This window comes from Cyprinus carpio, chromosome A25, assembly GCF_018340385.1.
Source record: "Cyprinus carpio isolate SPL01 chromosome A25, ASM1834038v1, whole genome shotgun sequence".
In the NCBI taxonomy this organism is placed as follows: domain Eukaryota; kingdom Metazoa; phylum Chordata; class Actinopteri; order Cypriniformes; family Cyprinidae; genus Cyprinus; species Cyprinus carpio.
The window spans coordinates 21,089,831-21,106,854 of record NC_056596.1 but is presented as its reverse complement, the minus strand read 5'-3'; the positions used below and the strand labels follow the sequence as shown (position 1 = coordinate 21,106,854).

The 17,024-nt window shown below is 37.0% G+C and overlaps 2 protein-coding genes across 3 annotated transcripts; one reads left to right on the top strand and one right to left on the bottom strand.

Moving 5' to 3' along the window:
• Nucleotides 1-1,439: 1,439 nt before the first annotated feature.
• Nucleotides 1,440-6,276, bottom strand: LOC122135656 (carboxypeptidase A1-like). Of its 2 annotated transcripts, XM_042715871.1 has the most exons (12): nt 6,138-6,276; nt 5,555-5,636; nt 5,031-5,165; nt 4,496-4,594; nt 4,214-4,315; nt 3,523-3,621; nt 3,301-3,411; nt 3,099-3,189; nt 2,093-2,292; nt 1,963-2,019; nt 1,755-1,782; nt 1,440-1,685 (listed from the first exon to the last, which is right to left on the bottom strand). In XM_042715871.1, exons 1-12 carry the CDS (start codon nt 6,200-6,202, stop codon nt 1,498-1,500), a joined length of 1,257 nt encoding a protein of 418 aa, XP_042571805.1. In that variant the 5' UTR covers nt 6,203-6,276; the 3' UTR covers nt 1,440-1,497. The 2 variants fall into 2 exon arrangements, with proteins under 2 accessions (XP_042571805.1, XP_042571804.1); XM_042715870.1 differs by lacking the exons at nt 1,755-1,782; nt 1,963-2,019.
• A 1,590-nt stretch (nt 6,277-7,866) lies between these two features.
• LOC109050681 (testin-like) lies at nt 7,867-16,424 on the top strand. Its single transcript, XM_042715869.1, has 7 exons — nt 7,867-8,051; nt 10,494-10,579; nt 11,813-12,353; nt 12,849-13,253; nt 14,359-14,574; nt 14,894-15,052; nt 15,817-16,424. The coding sequence occupies exons 1-7, from the start codon at nt 8,025-8,027 to the stop codon at nt 16,009-16,011; spliced, it is 1,629 nt and encodes a 542-aa protein (XP_042571803.1). The 5' UTR covers nt 7,867-8,024; the 3' UTR covers nt 16,012-16,424.
• The last annotated feature ends 600 nt before the right edge of the window (nt 16,425-17,024 follow it).

Here is a 17,024-nt window from a genome sequence, read left to right as displayed (position 1 = left end):
TTGTTTTTGTCTATTCTATTATTTAAAAAAAAAAAACTAATAGAATAGACAAAACACAAAATACAAACCCGATTCCAAAAAAGTTGGGACACTGTACAAATTGTGAATAAAAACAGAATGCAATGATGTGGAAGTTTCAAATTTCAATATTTTATTCAGAATACAACAAAGATGACATATCAAATGTTTAAACTGAGAAAATGTATCATTTTAAGGGAAAAAGAAGTTGATTTTAAATTTTATGGCATCAACACATCTCAAAAAAGTTGGGACAAGGCCATGTTTACCACTGTGTGGCATCCCCTCATCTGTTTATAACAGTCTGCAAACGTCTGGGGACTGAGGAGATAAGTTGCTCCAGTTTAGGAATAGGAATGTTGTCCCATTCTTGTCTAATACAGGCTTCTAGTTGCTCAACTGTCTTAGGTCTTCTTTGTCGCATCTTCCTCTTTATGATGCGCCAAATGTTTTCTATGGGTGAAAGATCTGGACTGCAAGCTGGCCATTTCAGTACCCGGATCCTTCTTCTACGCAGCCATGATGTTGTAATTGATGCAGTATGTGGTCTGGCATTGTCATGTTGGAAAATGCAAGGTCTTCCTTCTGGATCATGTTTAGATATGGCTTCTTTTTTGACCTATAGAGTTTTAGCCGGCAACGGCGAAGGGCACGGTGGATTGTGTTCACCGACAATGTTCTCTGGAAGTATTCCTGATTCCATGTTGTGATTTCCATTACAGTAGCATTCCTGTATGTGATTCAGTGCCGTCTAAGGGCCCGAAGATCACGGGCATCCAGTATGGTTTTCCGGCCTTGAACCTTACGCACAGGTATTGTTCCAGATTCTCTGAATCTTTGGATGATATTATGTACTGTAGATGATAATAACTTTAAACTCTTTGCAATTTTTCTCTGAGAAACTCCTTTCTGATATTGCTCCACTATTGTTCACCGCAGCATTGAGGGAACTGGTGATCCTCTGCCCATCTTGACCTCTGAGAGACACTGCCACTCTGAGAGGCTCTTTTTATACCCAATCATGTTGCCAACTGACCTAATAAGTTGCAAATTGGTCCTCCAGCTGTTTCTTATATGTACATTTAACTTTTTCGGCCTCTTATTGCTCCCTGTCCCAACTTTTTTGGAATGTGTAGCTCTCATGAAATCCAAAATGAGCCAATATTTGGCATGACATTTCAAAATGTCTCACTTTCAACATTTGATATGTTATCAAATTTGATTTATATTTACAAATAAAAGAAATAAGAATGAGAATCAAATATCTAATCTCAACCAATACTGATCAATTAAAAAAAATGGTAAAGATACTGTATATCAGTCAGTATCCAGAGATTTGTAGGGCTGAACAAAATTTATTTCTTTAAATTTGTAATGTATATTAAAGCAACATCCATAAAAGGGTAAAAGTTTTTGTTGCTTTTTTTTATTAATTCTCTTTTATTTACTTTGACTCATCACAGAAATATTGTTGTATTTTTAATATGGATTTTTCCTGGTGTGCTTCATGATGGTCATCAGGGCCAGCCAGGTCTCCTCAGCAGTGGGGACGATTTGATCGGCAGGCAGGAGGAAACCATAGGTGCCAGTGTCTCTCAGCTCAAAGGTGTAGGAGTACTTGATGCCCTGGTTGTAGGTCCAGTCAATAGTGCCTCCACTGGCTTGATCTGTAAACAGAGAGATTGTTAGCAGGGTGCAAAACTGATATGAACTGAAATGAATCTTATCAAACTTACAGATGGTATTAATTATGCTTCCATATCTGTAGCGATAATCAAATTAAAAAAAAATATGTTGTTAAGTGTTCTGTACCACACTAACTGAGACTTGTCATAGCACTTGTATACCGTTGTTGTTCTCGTTGATCTGATTGTTTCTACTGTTCTCATTTGTAAGTCGCTTTGGATAAAAGCGTCTGCTAAATGATTAAATGTAAATGTAAATGTAGCGAGTGTTATACAATGACTGCAGGGAAGAGACAGCCTTCTCAGCGAGCTCATTCTATGGGGACAATACAGAATTGATTTTAATGGCTGCTACATTTATCTAGAATATTATGTTTCCACATGCATACCAGTTCAGCATCGTCCTTGGCAGGAGTGTGTGTGTATCCGTATGGATAAAGGAGCATCTGGGAATAGCTGTGGATGGACACATAGGCTTTGAGTTTGCCGTGAGATTTCACAAAGTCCACAATGGCCTTGACCTCGCTCTCAGAATTAGCCCTGGGTCCACGGTACGTCTCAGAGCAAGGGTTGCCACTGGAACCAGCACCTGAAGTTGGAAAACAGAGAAAGACAAGAAAGTATTACATACAATTGGAATCTTCAAAGCCTCTTACAGCAGGGCAATAACCACCATAGTCATTGATTAAAAATAATCAGAAATGGCCAAATTGTCCAATATTTGACTAAATGTTTTTTTAGGCTGGTCTGCCTCAGTGGTCTACTATGGAAACCTGTTTCTGCTACGGAATAAAAAACAATAATCATAAAAAGAATTCAGACTTTGTTTCTCAAAATAACGAATTTACATCACACAATTCTGAGTTTATATCTTGCAATGCAGATTTTTCTTTCTCAGAATTTTTAGTTTACGTTTCAAAATGTTAAATTTTCAGACTTTTTTCTCATACATGTTTTTTGTTTCCTCCACAAAAACAAAACCACGTTCAAATTCCAGCACAGCGCTTCATTTTTGAATGATTAAAGAGTGCAAGGTAAGAAGTAGCTAAAAAATGTAGGCTAATATTTTTTTTACGATAGAACTGTTAAATGACTGAAGATAATATTCAATGATGCAATCAACTAGATTTTACAGTTTAATTTTGCCATTTTGAATCCAAAATATAGCCTGTAATTCATAATTGAATGTGATGAGACAAGAAGGATTTTCCGTATTTAACATATTAGGCAAATAAGATTGAATGTGTGCTTATTCTTGTTCTTTTACTGTTATTCTTTTTTTATTATTCCCTTAAATCCATGAAATCCTTTATTTATTTATTTCCTTTAAATGAAAAAAGACCATTACCATTTATTTAAAATATGCAAAACACTGCAATGATGAAAGCATCTCACCTCCAAAGCCAGCGTCCCAGTTCCTGTTGGGGTCAACACCCACACACTTGGAGCCAGGGTTCGGCTTTCTTGTTTTACGCCACATGCGGTTCAACCAGACAGATTTGCAATTGAAAAGCAGTCCATTGGAAAACATTGTCAAAATGTTATTCTGAACTGAATGTGTATGTGAAGTCTTCCAGGCATCAGGCTTTAAACTCACTTTGCTGTGGGTGAATGCAAAACCATCAGGGTTGGTGACAATCTCCAGGAAGATATCATAGTTGTTAAGGATGTCGGTGAGGACGGGATCACGTTTGTAGTCTTTCACGATCTGCATACAACATAACGCATTGGTACATGCTTTAGTATGTTTCTGTTCAAATCTGTTTTTAAAACATGATGAGTTGTTTGTGTTTGCAAACTTAAAGATGAATAGCTTTACCTTTTTGGCGAACCAGGTTCCGCTGGCCTGGGTGACCCATTCTCTGGAGTGGATGCCAGTGTCAATCCAAATACCTGGACGGTTCGCTCCAGTGCTGAACTGAGGGAGAGGACGTGAGGACACAATGATAATATTGTATTATCATTATCATTATCATTATAATGTATAATTATTTTACAAATACTGCATATGAATCATGATATATGGCCCTATATACAGTGGGATCCAAAAGACCACACTGAAAGATTCAAAGCTAAATTATAATTTTTTCTGTTAAAAAACAAATAATGCAGAAATCACATGTCATCAGAATTTAGAAAAATTAATTAAAAACTGAAACTGAAGAGTGACCTCATATTGTATCATACTGTAGAGATTTTAGACTTTTATTAAATCAATTTTTATTTTAATCTAAATACTTTTAGATTTTATTCAATTATTATTTATTTGTCTGTTGATGTTTGGTGAAGTAACTTATTATTTATTAATGTTTTCTTGAAGAAAATGAATGTTAATTTTCCAATAAAATTTTCACTCAAATTGTTAATATAATTGATAATATAAAATATTTCATAAAAATAGTAATGCGGAAAAAGTACAAAAGTGCAAAATAATGGCATTTTCACTAGAGGTCTCAGACTTCAAGCTGCAATAAAATTAAGCACATTCATCATTATTCATCATGTCCTACCTTCAGGACGTTCAGTGGGCGTTTCTTGTAGCTCCGACCAATCACAATTTTGCTGACCAGTTTTCTGTTCTCTGCCACAAGCATGTTTATGAAAGAGTTAATCTGAGAGAAACATGGTGAAGATCAAATGACTGTGTTTATTTTGTGTGTAAAATTGTTTAATAGATACAACATGGTAAAATTCTGAAAAATATATGAAACATTTAAACATAATCACATCCAAAAAGTCTTTAAGACTAGAAATGCAATACAGTCATATAATTCAAGTTGTGCAGAACTTACCTCACTCAGGTTATGGTAGGCGGTGTAGACAAAGTCATCAGTACTTTTTGGAGAGGAACGATATTTGACCATCTCACGTTCCTCATCATCCAGCAAGACCTTACAAAACAGGAAGAATGAAAACATTTTTTAAAAGTTTCAACTTATTATATTTTAAATGTGACCAGTATTGTGGTGTAGCCCAAGGTTTCCCGAACTGGGTTTTGCAAACCCGTGGGGGTTTCTTAGCTAATGATTAATCAAAATTTAAAAAAATTTAAAACAATCAAACCAAAATGCAAAAAGATTAAATATTTTATTTGTTTACCTGCAGGTCATGTGACTATTAACCAACACCAGAAAACCCTGAACATACATTGTTCAATTACTGAAATATTACATTAAAATCTCAAGGGTTACTTCAAGGAAATATTTTAGATCAAAGGGGTCCAACTGACAAAAAAGATCCTGGTGTATCCAAAGAATGGGTGTCATATGATGATTTATTGTCTCCAATGTAATCATGCAATCAAAAAGTTAAAATAAATAATCCCACCTGGACATCCATTATCATGACATCATACTGGATCTGATTGTTTCCCAGGAACGCCCTGACGTCCTGGAGACTGTGAAACGGGACATGGACATCCACAGGCAAGGACTCATGAATGGGCTCCCTCCAGAAGTCCAACTGAAGACAGAAGGAAACAAGTAAATTATTATTATAACCTTTATTTTACCAGGAAAGAAGCACATTGAGATTAAGAATCTTTTTTACAAGAGCGTCCTGGCCAAGACTGACAGACACAGCACGTTTGAGTTTAACAAATAACATCCAACAATACATACACATATACACACACAAGCAAATCCATCAAATTTCAATATCAATACATAACTAGCTAAAACATCTACAACCCGATGTTTCATTCTCCAAATCATTTAAAACTACTTTAAAAGTGTCCAATGAAACCAGTTCCCTCAGTTTCAATGTACTTTGCAGATGTTCAGATGTTCACAACTTCCAATGTTTATTTACCAAATTCAAATGAGAAACATTGATCTTGATGGGAGACTTACCTCGAGATGTTCTTGTTCAGAAAGCTCCTTCAGGAGAGAGATCTGCGCCTCATCTTTTGCGGTGATCTGAAGAACCTGGTTTCTGTAGAGACAGCACACATGCAGGAATGCTTCTTAAGATATGTGGCTCCATTTGAATTTTCATTGCAAATTAACATATTTTGTCCATACAATGAAAGATGCTGACATTTTGTATTCCAGAAGAAAGATGGTCATACAGGTTTGGAACAACATTTTGGATTAAAATATCCATTAAAGACTCAAGTGACTCACCTCTCAAAAGTCTTTTAGGCAAAACTGGCCACAAACAGAGTAGTTAAAAATAGTATTCCCTTCATCTTTTTGTGTAAAGCAAAACTATCAACATTAAAGATCACACTTTATTTTTTATCACTTTAGCTATGACCATGATGATCCTCCACCTAAACACTCAGCACTGAAGAAACCACAGCTTCCTCCCTCAAACTCAATGCAAAATGATGCCCCGTTTTTGTGTTTTGGTGCATAACCATGCAGAATATATATATATAATAAAAAAAAAAATATTTAACCTAGGATACTGCAAACACAATTGTGAGCTCACCCCTCAAAGGTCTTTTTGCCAAACACGGCCACACACAGAGCAGTCAGCACCAGTAGCCCCTTCATCCTGCTTGAGTAGAACTTTCTAGCCAGAGTCGCTCTTTATATACTCTCCTGGTGGCTGTGACTTTCTATTTGAGGTAGTAACGGTTTGCAAGTCTCTTGCTGTTGTTCCCACAACATTATACAATACTAATGCTGGAGTTTGCCAAATAAGAGCAATGCATCTGTTTTTCCTATATGATATAGTATAGCAACAAATGGTTTATTGACTAGTAAATGTAATCAGTAGTGCCTCGGCTGGTTTGGCCCGGGATAGAAAGATTAAAACAAGCCCAAATCAACAATGATGTCCAATTGAGAAGACCATGTTGGGGCAAATATGCTAAATTATTTTGTTACGCCTTTTTATATAATAATAAATAAATATATTTAAAATTACATTGTTTCATAATGATGTATATTACGTTAGAATATATAGCATATAATATAAAGTATAATTCTCTATAATAATATATAATTATATATTTTATTATTTATATTATTTATATTTATATAAGTTTATAATAATACATTATTTTTATTATTGCTATTATAAATTAGATGATAGACAGCCAAGACAGCATTGTGTACCATTTGAATTATTTTATTGTGTGGGCAATATGTTTATATTTTAATAAGCAGATAGACAGAGGCAATGACATTCAGGCACAAACTTGTTATAATCAGACATTATTATACAGGTGAAGATGACCAAACCATGGTAATCATTCACTTTTGCAGTTTTCTCATCTGTGAAACCTTATAATAAATCATAATCTGACTTTGGTTCTTACAACTTTATGTAACACTGCCACTGAGCCTGATGGATTAGAACAATGCATCTGTTGTTTCATCTCCATTTTTAGGGATTATGATGCAATTTAGTCCATATGCTTTTTGTGAAAAAATATGATGTTGTTGCTTATAGTGGTTGAATTAAAGGCTGTTGCTTCAAATCTACACCTCCATTACCCTAGCAATGTACTGAAAGAAACTTTTGTAATTTGGTAGATGAAACAGAGCTAAATAAAGGAATGGCTGTTTTATTGATTGAGTGAGTGAGGAATAATACATACAGGATAAGACAAGAAACGCACCCAGTTTCTGATGATATTCAGACATCAGTGACATTTTAACTAGTGACAGCATAGTTAGTCATCATACCAATGAAGCAGTGGCCGTGCTGTTTGTGCTTCATGTCCACACCAACTCAACAAAATGAGTCAAGCAAGGATTTTAAGCAGGCTTATGAAGAAAAATCTGCACAAATCTTTAATAAACCTCTAAAATAGAGATAGAAAAGCAGAATTTAGGATGTCAGAATTTGAAGTCTTACATCACCACACCCTTCCCAAAACCAACACAAACACTGAATAAGCCACAGCTTCCTGTATGAGGCCAGCACCAGTTTCTGTCAGAGTACAACTGTTTCCTGCTCTGACCTGTTAAGATGTGTATTTTTTTATGTCGAGCAAGAAAAAGCATGTTAAACAAATTAATATATACTTAACATTATCTTCATTATCTTTTTAATATTAGAGATCATTAATCAGTATTTTAACCCACGTTACAGTAACCAATATACCATAACAGTATTCTGCTATACTATGTTCGCGGGCGATTCGCTTTGGAACAGAGACTCTGATTGGTAGTTCACATCTACATCTCTGCTCCTATTGGCTGACCAGCGCACATTGGCAATGAGCGGAAGTCTTTCAGCGTGAGCGAGTGTGAGCCAGAGGGACAGAAAGAGGACTGGCCCGTTCAACAGAAGTGGCCCCTCAGGAAAAGTTGCCCGTGGGATAGAGTCAGCGCTAGTTATCACATCTAAACAAGCTCGACAAGAATGGAGATCGAGAAAGAAGTTAAAAAGGTACGCTTTCTGAACTGGTGCATGGTCCAGAAGTTTAGTTGCAGAAACATTCGGCAACGCCCTTAAAGGTAAAGCCACTACTATTGTTAGACATGGCGAAACATTTGGCATCAGGACTGTCACATTCGAGGCCGGTGATTGACTTGGTTACATTTATTTAGAAATAGGAAGTGGTCATTGATAGGAAGTAGAACATAGAAGGAAGATCCTGATTGTGCTTTATTTGATAGAAACATGAATTGAATTCCTTGGCTTAATAGAGCCTCTAGATGTTCTTTTTCCAAACTGTAGACAAGCTGGAAGTTGTAATGCATATTATGTTTCATTCCATAGATTAATTCACTTATCTTATATGGTTGTCACCACAGCCAGTGGTTTTCTTTCATCACTTATTGCAGCAATTCAAACACAAGCCAAGTTGTAATGGTACATTTGAAGTTTAGTGGTGGTAAAATATGTTTTGACATACAGTACATGTACGTTAGAAAAATAAAAAAAGAAGTGGGTTTTTGCAAGAGGTGATGTAAAAATGTGAAGTTCCTCAGCTTGACATCTTAAAGTTTTAGTTCAACCCAGAATGAAAAATAGATCATCATTTACTCACCTTCATGTCACACCAAAAACACCAAAGATATTTTGAAGAAAGTTCTTCAAAGACAAGGGATGATGACTGAAGTTGTCAAGCCTCACAAAGGATGCAAACTTACCATAAAAGTAGTTAATATGACTTGTGCACTTTGTGTGATGTATGGAATGAATTAAATTTAAGTCTTTTTAACTTAAAATCTTGAAAATCATATGTATCTGTACAGTGACTCCACTGGTCTAATTCACAAACCATTCTGAATCATCTAGTTATAACAGTTAGCATCTCACTAGAGTTTTGATGAATTAATAAATTATTTCAGCATATTTCTCATGCAAAGCTATTGTATGGCAGAAGACTTCAGTTATAATGTGTACTATAATGTACTAGTATTATGGGCTACATCAATGGTGCTTTTACAGTGCTTTTGTATCCTTTTTGAAGCTAGAAACTTGCAATCATCATTCAATTTCATTGCATGGAAAAGAGCAACCAACAATCATCCAATCAAAAAGAAAAAAAAATTCCAAAAATCTTCCTTTTAAAATAAATAAATATATTATATTGTATATGAGATTTAAATTGTTGAATAAAATTGAAAAAAAATTTTGTGTAGTAATTTTTCAATATTTGTGAATGCTGCATAATTTTCACTATGTTTTTGAACTCTGTGTTCTCAGGTGCTAGAGATGGTACTGTATAAATATTACAGATTTATAGACCGAAAAATGCCACAGTGGGCCTCATTGTCTTGCCGTTACAAAGTAAACTTCTCAGATCTGGATTTTTAAGCTGAAAAATGTTCTTCTTTAACACAGGAGATGTGCTAAACCCTCCAGGCATTCTCCATCTTGATAAATACTTGACCTTATAAGGCGGTCTCCCAGCTGAGGAGGTTTACTCTTGAGAACTGCCGAGACAGGATTGAGCATTATAAAATAAATATTAGAATTTCTAGAGAAGTAGACTGATGTCAGATGTTTCTTAAGTATATACTGCACTTGAAATCTCTTGTAGAAATAGAAGGGTATTTTAAGAGGCATTCTTCTCCTTCCTTTAATTATGGAAATTATGTCCTGCTTCAAACTAAAGAGCATTTTGTGAAGCACATAGTTTCTTTGTCCTAAATAGTAAGTTCTATGAAGTTTTAAGAAGCACTTGATCATGTAAATAAGGAGAATTCTTAAAAAAAAAAAAAAAATTATGACATCAGCCTCTTAATGAAAACAGACCCCAGAGAAATGCAACTTCACCTATGTTGAATTTGACGAAGTTATGCAACTAATACTTAAAAAAAATTGCTACATGCTACATGTTGGTGTTTTTGTTTTTTTGAAGTCTTATATGATCACCAAGCCAGAACAAAAATACAATAAAACAGTAATATTGGGAAATTTTACAAATAATTAAATATATATATTTCAATGATGGCAAAGCTGAATTTTCAACATCATTACTCCAGTCTTCACTGTCTTATGATCTTTCAGAAATTATTCTAATATGCTGATTTTTGTTGTGATGCTTAATAGTTAGTGGCTTTTATTTGATAAGCGCTGAATAAAATTATTACTTTCTTTAGAAAAAAAAAAGTACTATATATGTGTGTGTGTGTGTGTGTGTGTATGCAGGTATGTGAAGGTTCAGCACCTCCTTTCCCTGGCTTTTTGTTTTAAAAAAATTAATGCTTAAAAGATTTTTTAAATTTGTAGAAAGAGCTAGAAGGGTCACCATTTAATTAAAATACAAAAAAGGCAAATGCTTTTTTACATTTCTGATGATTTGACCAACTCTTATCTTTGATATGTGTTTGTGACTTCGGAAACAGGATTTGCTCATGTCTCCTGTTCTTTTACCAGATAACCCTAGGCCATGAAATTGGAGCCGGAGCTGCCTGTCTGAAATGCAAGGACAAGTGTGAAGGCTTTGAGCTTCATTTCTGGCGGTTTTTGTGCTTGCTTCCTTCCTACATATTTGTGTTAACGTTCATGCATGTGGTTTTCATTGCGAAAAATGTCTAATCATGTTAGGCCATCACTGATTTGACTTCTCTGTTTTTATTCGTCTTGACAAACTCACCAACATGCAATACCGTATCTGTCTAGCAAAAAGTTGTCCCACTGAGAGAGCTCTGGGCATTAGCTGCACTCTGTTGGTTTTCCTGAAGTGAGAACCACAGGTGCCAAGATGCCTGTGCCAGAGCTGTATCACTGCAGCCGTGGTGTGTGCCATTCCCAATCGCTCTCATGGGGTTCCAGGAATTCTTTGAATGAAAAGACGTCAATGTGGATACAGGTCACTGGATGCAGGGCCAGAGACTTCATCTTTGTGTTTGTTTCAGGAAAGGGTGACTAGCCATCCAGTGGCTGAACAGAATTAGTGAGGTTAAAATGAGTGGGGTTTCTATGGAAGCTTATTTCCTTCTTTGAATAAAAACTTTTTATCTCACAATTTTGAGTTATATTGTATATTTGAGTTACATATCCTTGGAATGATATGTTAAACAGCCCAAAGTGTCATTCAATTGGCCACATTCTACTTTTATAGCATTTTATTTTCTTCCCTTATAATGTTAGTCAAGGTTTCTTGAACCGAAAAGTCATAATTTAGTTTTCATTTATATAAACCTTGAAGTCTTTCATCTTATCTCAAACTTTTTACAGCTCTCATTGAATGCAACACAATATGGTTTGTTTAGTATGGGTTTTTAGTTTGTATGTTATAGAAATGCACAAAAAAAGTCATGGCGAAAGTATTTCAATATTTAGCCCACACTGTTCTTTTCCAAGTAATTGCAGAATATCTATGCATGTCTTAACTTGACATGTGCACAGCAATCCAAACTAATGTTATCAGTCTCTTACCTTAACAAAACAGGCATGACTCATCCTACAGTAAAAATATGCTCCTATCATTCACTGTAAATCATTTGAGCTTTTAAAATACAATAAATAAGTTTACACAAGCTCTTTTTTTTCCCAGTATGCTACTGCTCGGTTTGGTTTTCATACACTATAGTTCAAAAGTTTGGGATCGGTCTCTTATGCTGCATTTATTTGATCAGAAATACAGTAAAAACAGTAATTTATTATGTCAAATGTTGAAAACAGACCACAGACTTCTGAATGGTAGTGTATGGTTTAAAGTGTTTCCTTTCCTTTGTCATCCTTTTCAACAGAAAGATTTGTCGAAACTGCAAGTGTGGTGTTGAAGACCATGACGTGCAGCTCGAGACTGAGGAGAATAAGAAGGTGGGGAAGCTTTTTGAGGACACCAAGTACACAGGCCTCATTGCCAAGCTGAAGAGAGATGGCATCCCATCTTATAAAGGCAACCAAGTCACCATCTGCATCCCGGAAGCCACCATCAGCACTGCTACTCCTGTTCCTGCTGCTTCCTTTATCCCCGGGTCCAGCCAGACCTCCACCCCCAGTGCTCATTCTGCTCATTCCCAGCCTGGTGGTGCCACTGCTGCCCCAGGGGCTGCAATTCACTCCCCTTCTGCTGCGCCTGCAACAAGCCATACTGCTGCCCCAGGATCAGGCCGTACAGCTGCATCAGCACCAGGCCATAGTGTGGTTTCATCTTCTGCCATCCCAGCCAAAGTCCCTGTTGCTGCCACTACTGTTGTCCAAGTCCCCACCCCAGTGCCTGCCAAAACAGATGTGGTTAAGTCTGTTACCTATGAATGGGCTCCACCTGGGGTCAACCAAAGCTTGGTATATTCTATTCTATTATATATTTTAATACGTTTTATTATTAATTATTATAGATGTATTTAAATTATATATAAATATATACACAGCTTATGTATATATTTAAATGTCAGTATTTTTATTTACACACTTTTCTTTGGACTTTATGGTTGAAGGTGAAGTTTTTAAATACTGTACTATACTTGGACCCACTAGAGGTCACTATTCTCCACTTAATGTTTTCAGAATAAAAAAAATTAATAATGCATAAGTTTTTTTTTTTTTTTTTTTTTTTTGCCTACATTAATCTTTAGTTTTTCCTGTAAACGTTCTGTTACAAAAATATTAATAAAACATTTGAATTGTAATTTTTAATTATTATACAATTTTAAATATATTCTGTTAAATATACTATATATGTTTATGTATATTAAATTACTAAAATAATTCTAAAAATGTTAAATTAACTTCCACATCTAATTTCATATTTACCAAAAAACGTCACTTCTGTCCTCTCAGGCTCTGCGATACATGGAGCTTCTGCCTCCGGAGCGGCGGCCCATCGCTGGTACGACAGGAGCAGATTACCGTAAGAAACAGATGGCTAAGCAGCTTCCTGACCATGACCAAGACCCCGAGCGCTGCCACGAACTCTCGCCCGGTGAGGTGAAGCAAATGCAGCAGTATGTCCGCAAGTACAAGGACGAGGCGCTGGGCATAGGTGACATCACCCTGCCAGAAGAGATGGGACAACAGGCAGGTATGGCTGGGGAAAGTGGTCCACAAGGCCTCGGGGCAGGAGGAAAGCCTGGTGCTGGAACAACAGGGATGCCAGGAGACAAAGGTGACGCTATTGCTACAATGGGAAGGGTTGGCACCCCAGGGGCTGCTGGGACTTTACCCGCTGGACCTGTTGGTAACTTCGTAAGTATGCCATTCCTGCATACCTGTTCTGTTAAATGCCATTTTGTTTAAGGAATGTAGAAATACTATTAAGTGATATAAATAGAGAATAAAGATTTGGGCTGGTAACTGAAAGTTGTGAATGGACAAGATTGTCATTGATACATTTTAGTATTTCATACAAATAGCTTTTGTAACCTTTCAATCTCATTATCCCTTTATATCTAAATGACTCTCAATCTAATTTATAGGCATTTAAATGTCACCATCTATTCATGAAAAATCCCCTTCGGAGCTGTTGAGCAGCAGTATTTATTTCCGCCACATGTGCTCTGCAGGAGCATTCTCCAGCTCTTATCTCCGGATTCACTTTGATTAACATAAGAGCAGTTCAGATTCTGCCAAGCCTGTGTTAGTCAGGCAGCTGGAATGAACGTTATGTTCTTCCAGAGATCTTCATAAATTACTACACTTAGTCTCTGTGGTTATGTTCAAGCTCAGGTGAATTTTTCCAAAATCTATTGTAAGCATCTGAAATCTCATGATTGAAACACATGTATGCCATCAGCCTAATGTTTTTGCCTTTTTTTTTTTTTAAAGAGATAGTTTACCCAAAAATGAACATTGTGTCATTGTTTACTCACCCTCATGTTGTTCCAAACCTGTCCAATCTTTTTCCCTGGAACACAAAAAGAAAACTGAAACGATCTTTACCAGCTCTTTTTCTTAAAGCAGCATGTCATTGCAATCACATTAGTCAAGCTCCGGCAAGCAACCTAAATTTGATCCATACAATTCATTTACTATATTTCAAGTCTTCTGAATTCAAAAAACAACTTTTGGATCAACAAACTGAAATCTTGCCCTCTGCTGCAGTTTTCCAATCATATATACCAAAAACAGGTGATTGCATATGAAGTCATAAATTATGCTGCAGTTTTCCAATCATATATACCAAAAACAGGTGATTGCATATGAAGTCATAAATACGAGAAAGAGTCTTACTCCACCTGGGCTGATGAATTGCTTAAGTAAACTGTCTCTGGTTATGTTCATTAAATTCCCTCTTTCATTTTTCATTGATGTTTCTGCCAAGCTGAACTCCTCACTGGATCTCTGCTTACAGTCATGTCACCGCTGCCAGCTGCCCATGAAGAAGGGAGAGCCGGCGGTGTTCGCCGAGCGGGCAGGCTATGATAAACTCTGGCACCCGGCATGCTTTGTGTGCTATACCTGCACCGAGCTACTGGTGGACATGATCTATTTCTGGAAGAAGGGTCAGCTGTACTGTGGCCGCCATTATGGAGACAGCGAAAAGCCTCGATGTGCAGGTTGCGACGAGGTGAGTGGAAACAAATGAGTTCTCACGGTTAATGTCACAAATTTGCTTCCATCTGATTAGTGATCTAGAAATAGTGCAGGATCTTTAATAACTTAATTGTTTCAAAAACCTAGAAACTTTGATTATTTCCATATTTAAATGAAATTTAATGTCATCTCAGATGTATAGACCTTACCACATGTTTTGAGTTAAAATCTCAAACAATCTTAGTAAAATAATGAATGCAATTTTGTCGAATCTTGTAAAATTGCTTTTAACATACCATAAGGTTCAAAGCACAATACTGAGGGGGAAGTATGTGTGTGTGTTTGGTCTCCAGCTCATCTTTAGTAATGAGTACACCCAGGCTGAGGGCCACAATTGGCACCTGAAGCACTTCTGCTGTTTTGACTGCGACTGTGTGCTGGCTGGAGAGACCTACGTCATGGAGAATGAGAAGCCTGTTTGCAAACCCTGCTACATGAAGATCCACGCTGTGGTAAAGAGGAGAAGTTCCTTACGTTCTCATCCTCTCTCTGTCTCTCTGCTCTATTCGATACAAAGATGACTATGAGATTTATTTATGCCAGGGCCTTGTAGCTGAAGGATTTTTTTAGCTTCTTATATATAGATATAATATTGTACACTTCTTGTAATTCCTGGGCACATTAAGGCATTTTAGGAATACTCTTAATCAGCACCTGCAACAAGATGGCATACATTTCATAACCATTTTATGGTGCCCGGGCACTTCAGACAAGTGAAACATTTAGCAGCTAGTTTTACAACCTGTCACGCTGTCCGAGTATCATTCATGTCACGCCTAAATGGAAGTGAATTCCTGTTAAGCCTGGCCTATTAAAACTAACAGGTTCAGCATGTGTTCGTCAGCTGTATTGGTTCAGCAGGTGAAGGAGATTTAGGAAGTGCCAGTGACATGATAATCAGAGGACAGGGAGGGTGGAAGCGCTTTTAATGGAGTCATGTGATATCAGACACCACCGATCTCTCTCAACGACTGCCTGTCCTATGACACACAGCTCTTATGACTCATCTGTTAGACATCGGCTTGGCAAGGAAAGTTCAGACATTCAAATAGAGCAGATTTCTTAATATTTGATCATACACTTTATATTAATATAATATTTAGAATAATTATTGACATACACTGGGTTTATTGTGCCTGTTACAAGTGTTATTTCAAACAAACAGATGTGTTATACTACTTCCTGTGAATTTATCTGTATCCCTCTGCGTTCACAGTGTTGTACGGCCTGTCAGAACCCTATCGAGCCTGAAGCTCAGCGTGTGTCATACGGAGAGTACCACTGGCACGCCGAACCCCAGTGCTTCCAGTGCTCCTGCTGCTCCAAGTGCCTTGTGGGCCAGCGCTTCATGGCCATGCAGGGCATGCTGCTGTGCTCCATGGAGTGCAAGAAGAAGATCGCGGCCTCCTGAAGGAATATCTAGGATTTATTTTTTAGGAAAGTGCTTAAAGCACCACAAGCCAGTTTGTCCCTAATGCATTGCACACATATATACTGCCATCATTTTGAGTCATTAATGTATTTGTATGACCAATCATAATTTTCATGTTATTCCAAGTCCTTGTTTTTGTATGAGTTTTGCCAAATAATAAGCAATACAGAGGAGAAGCGACTGGTGACCCAAATTAATCAGTGTTGTCAATGTGACTACTAATGATTTAGTATTAATAAACAGAAACAATGATGGCTTTTGTTATTTGGCTACTGAAAAATCAATATTTCTCTCTTATTTTGCATCTCTTTCTTATGTCTAAAATGGCACTTTATTTTTTTTCCCCGTAGCTTTCATTTTGTAATCCAATAAATGTTTTGCAGTAATATGAATAGATTTTTTCCTCTCATGTTTCCACTTCAACTCCAAGTATTCATTGTTATTGTGACGTACAAGTTCGGGATCTCAAGGGACAGGTGTTACGCTCGTGTTAATGTCTTGACTGTTTCACATAATTGAAAATTCCAATCCAGGCCGGCACTTTTAGGGAAAAGTCAGCTCTCCGCGTGTTGTGTTACACTTAGCTGTGGAAACTGGGCATAATTCAAGGAAGCCCGGTTCTATTGTCTCTAATGGTGGCGAATTTAAGACTATGCCGTCATTTCCTCCAATCGTAACTGTCTGCAGTCACACGAGGGTCTCGGCTGTTTCACCTCCCCTCACCTCACACCACACTAGGGTGGGTTTTTCCAGGAGGAGGAATTCTTTCTTTCAATGTCAACCCCTTGTGCAGGAATTTATTTACATGGTGCTTTCCCTGCCAAACACAAAGAACACTTACTTACGCGCTTGCTTCCTTAGCACTTGTTTTCCCTGTGAGCAGAGAGATGATCTGTTGATTTGTACCTCCCCGGGGCGAAGAAACCCAGATGCAAAGTGTTTCTGCTGTTAAGCAAAACTGTAGCACAGGCCCCACACATGAAGAGTCCAAA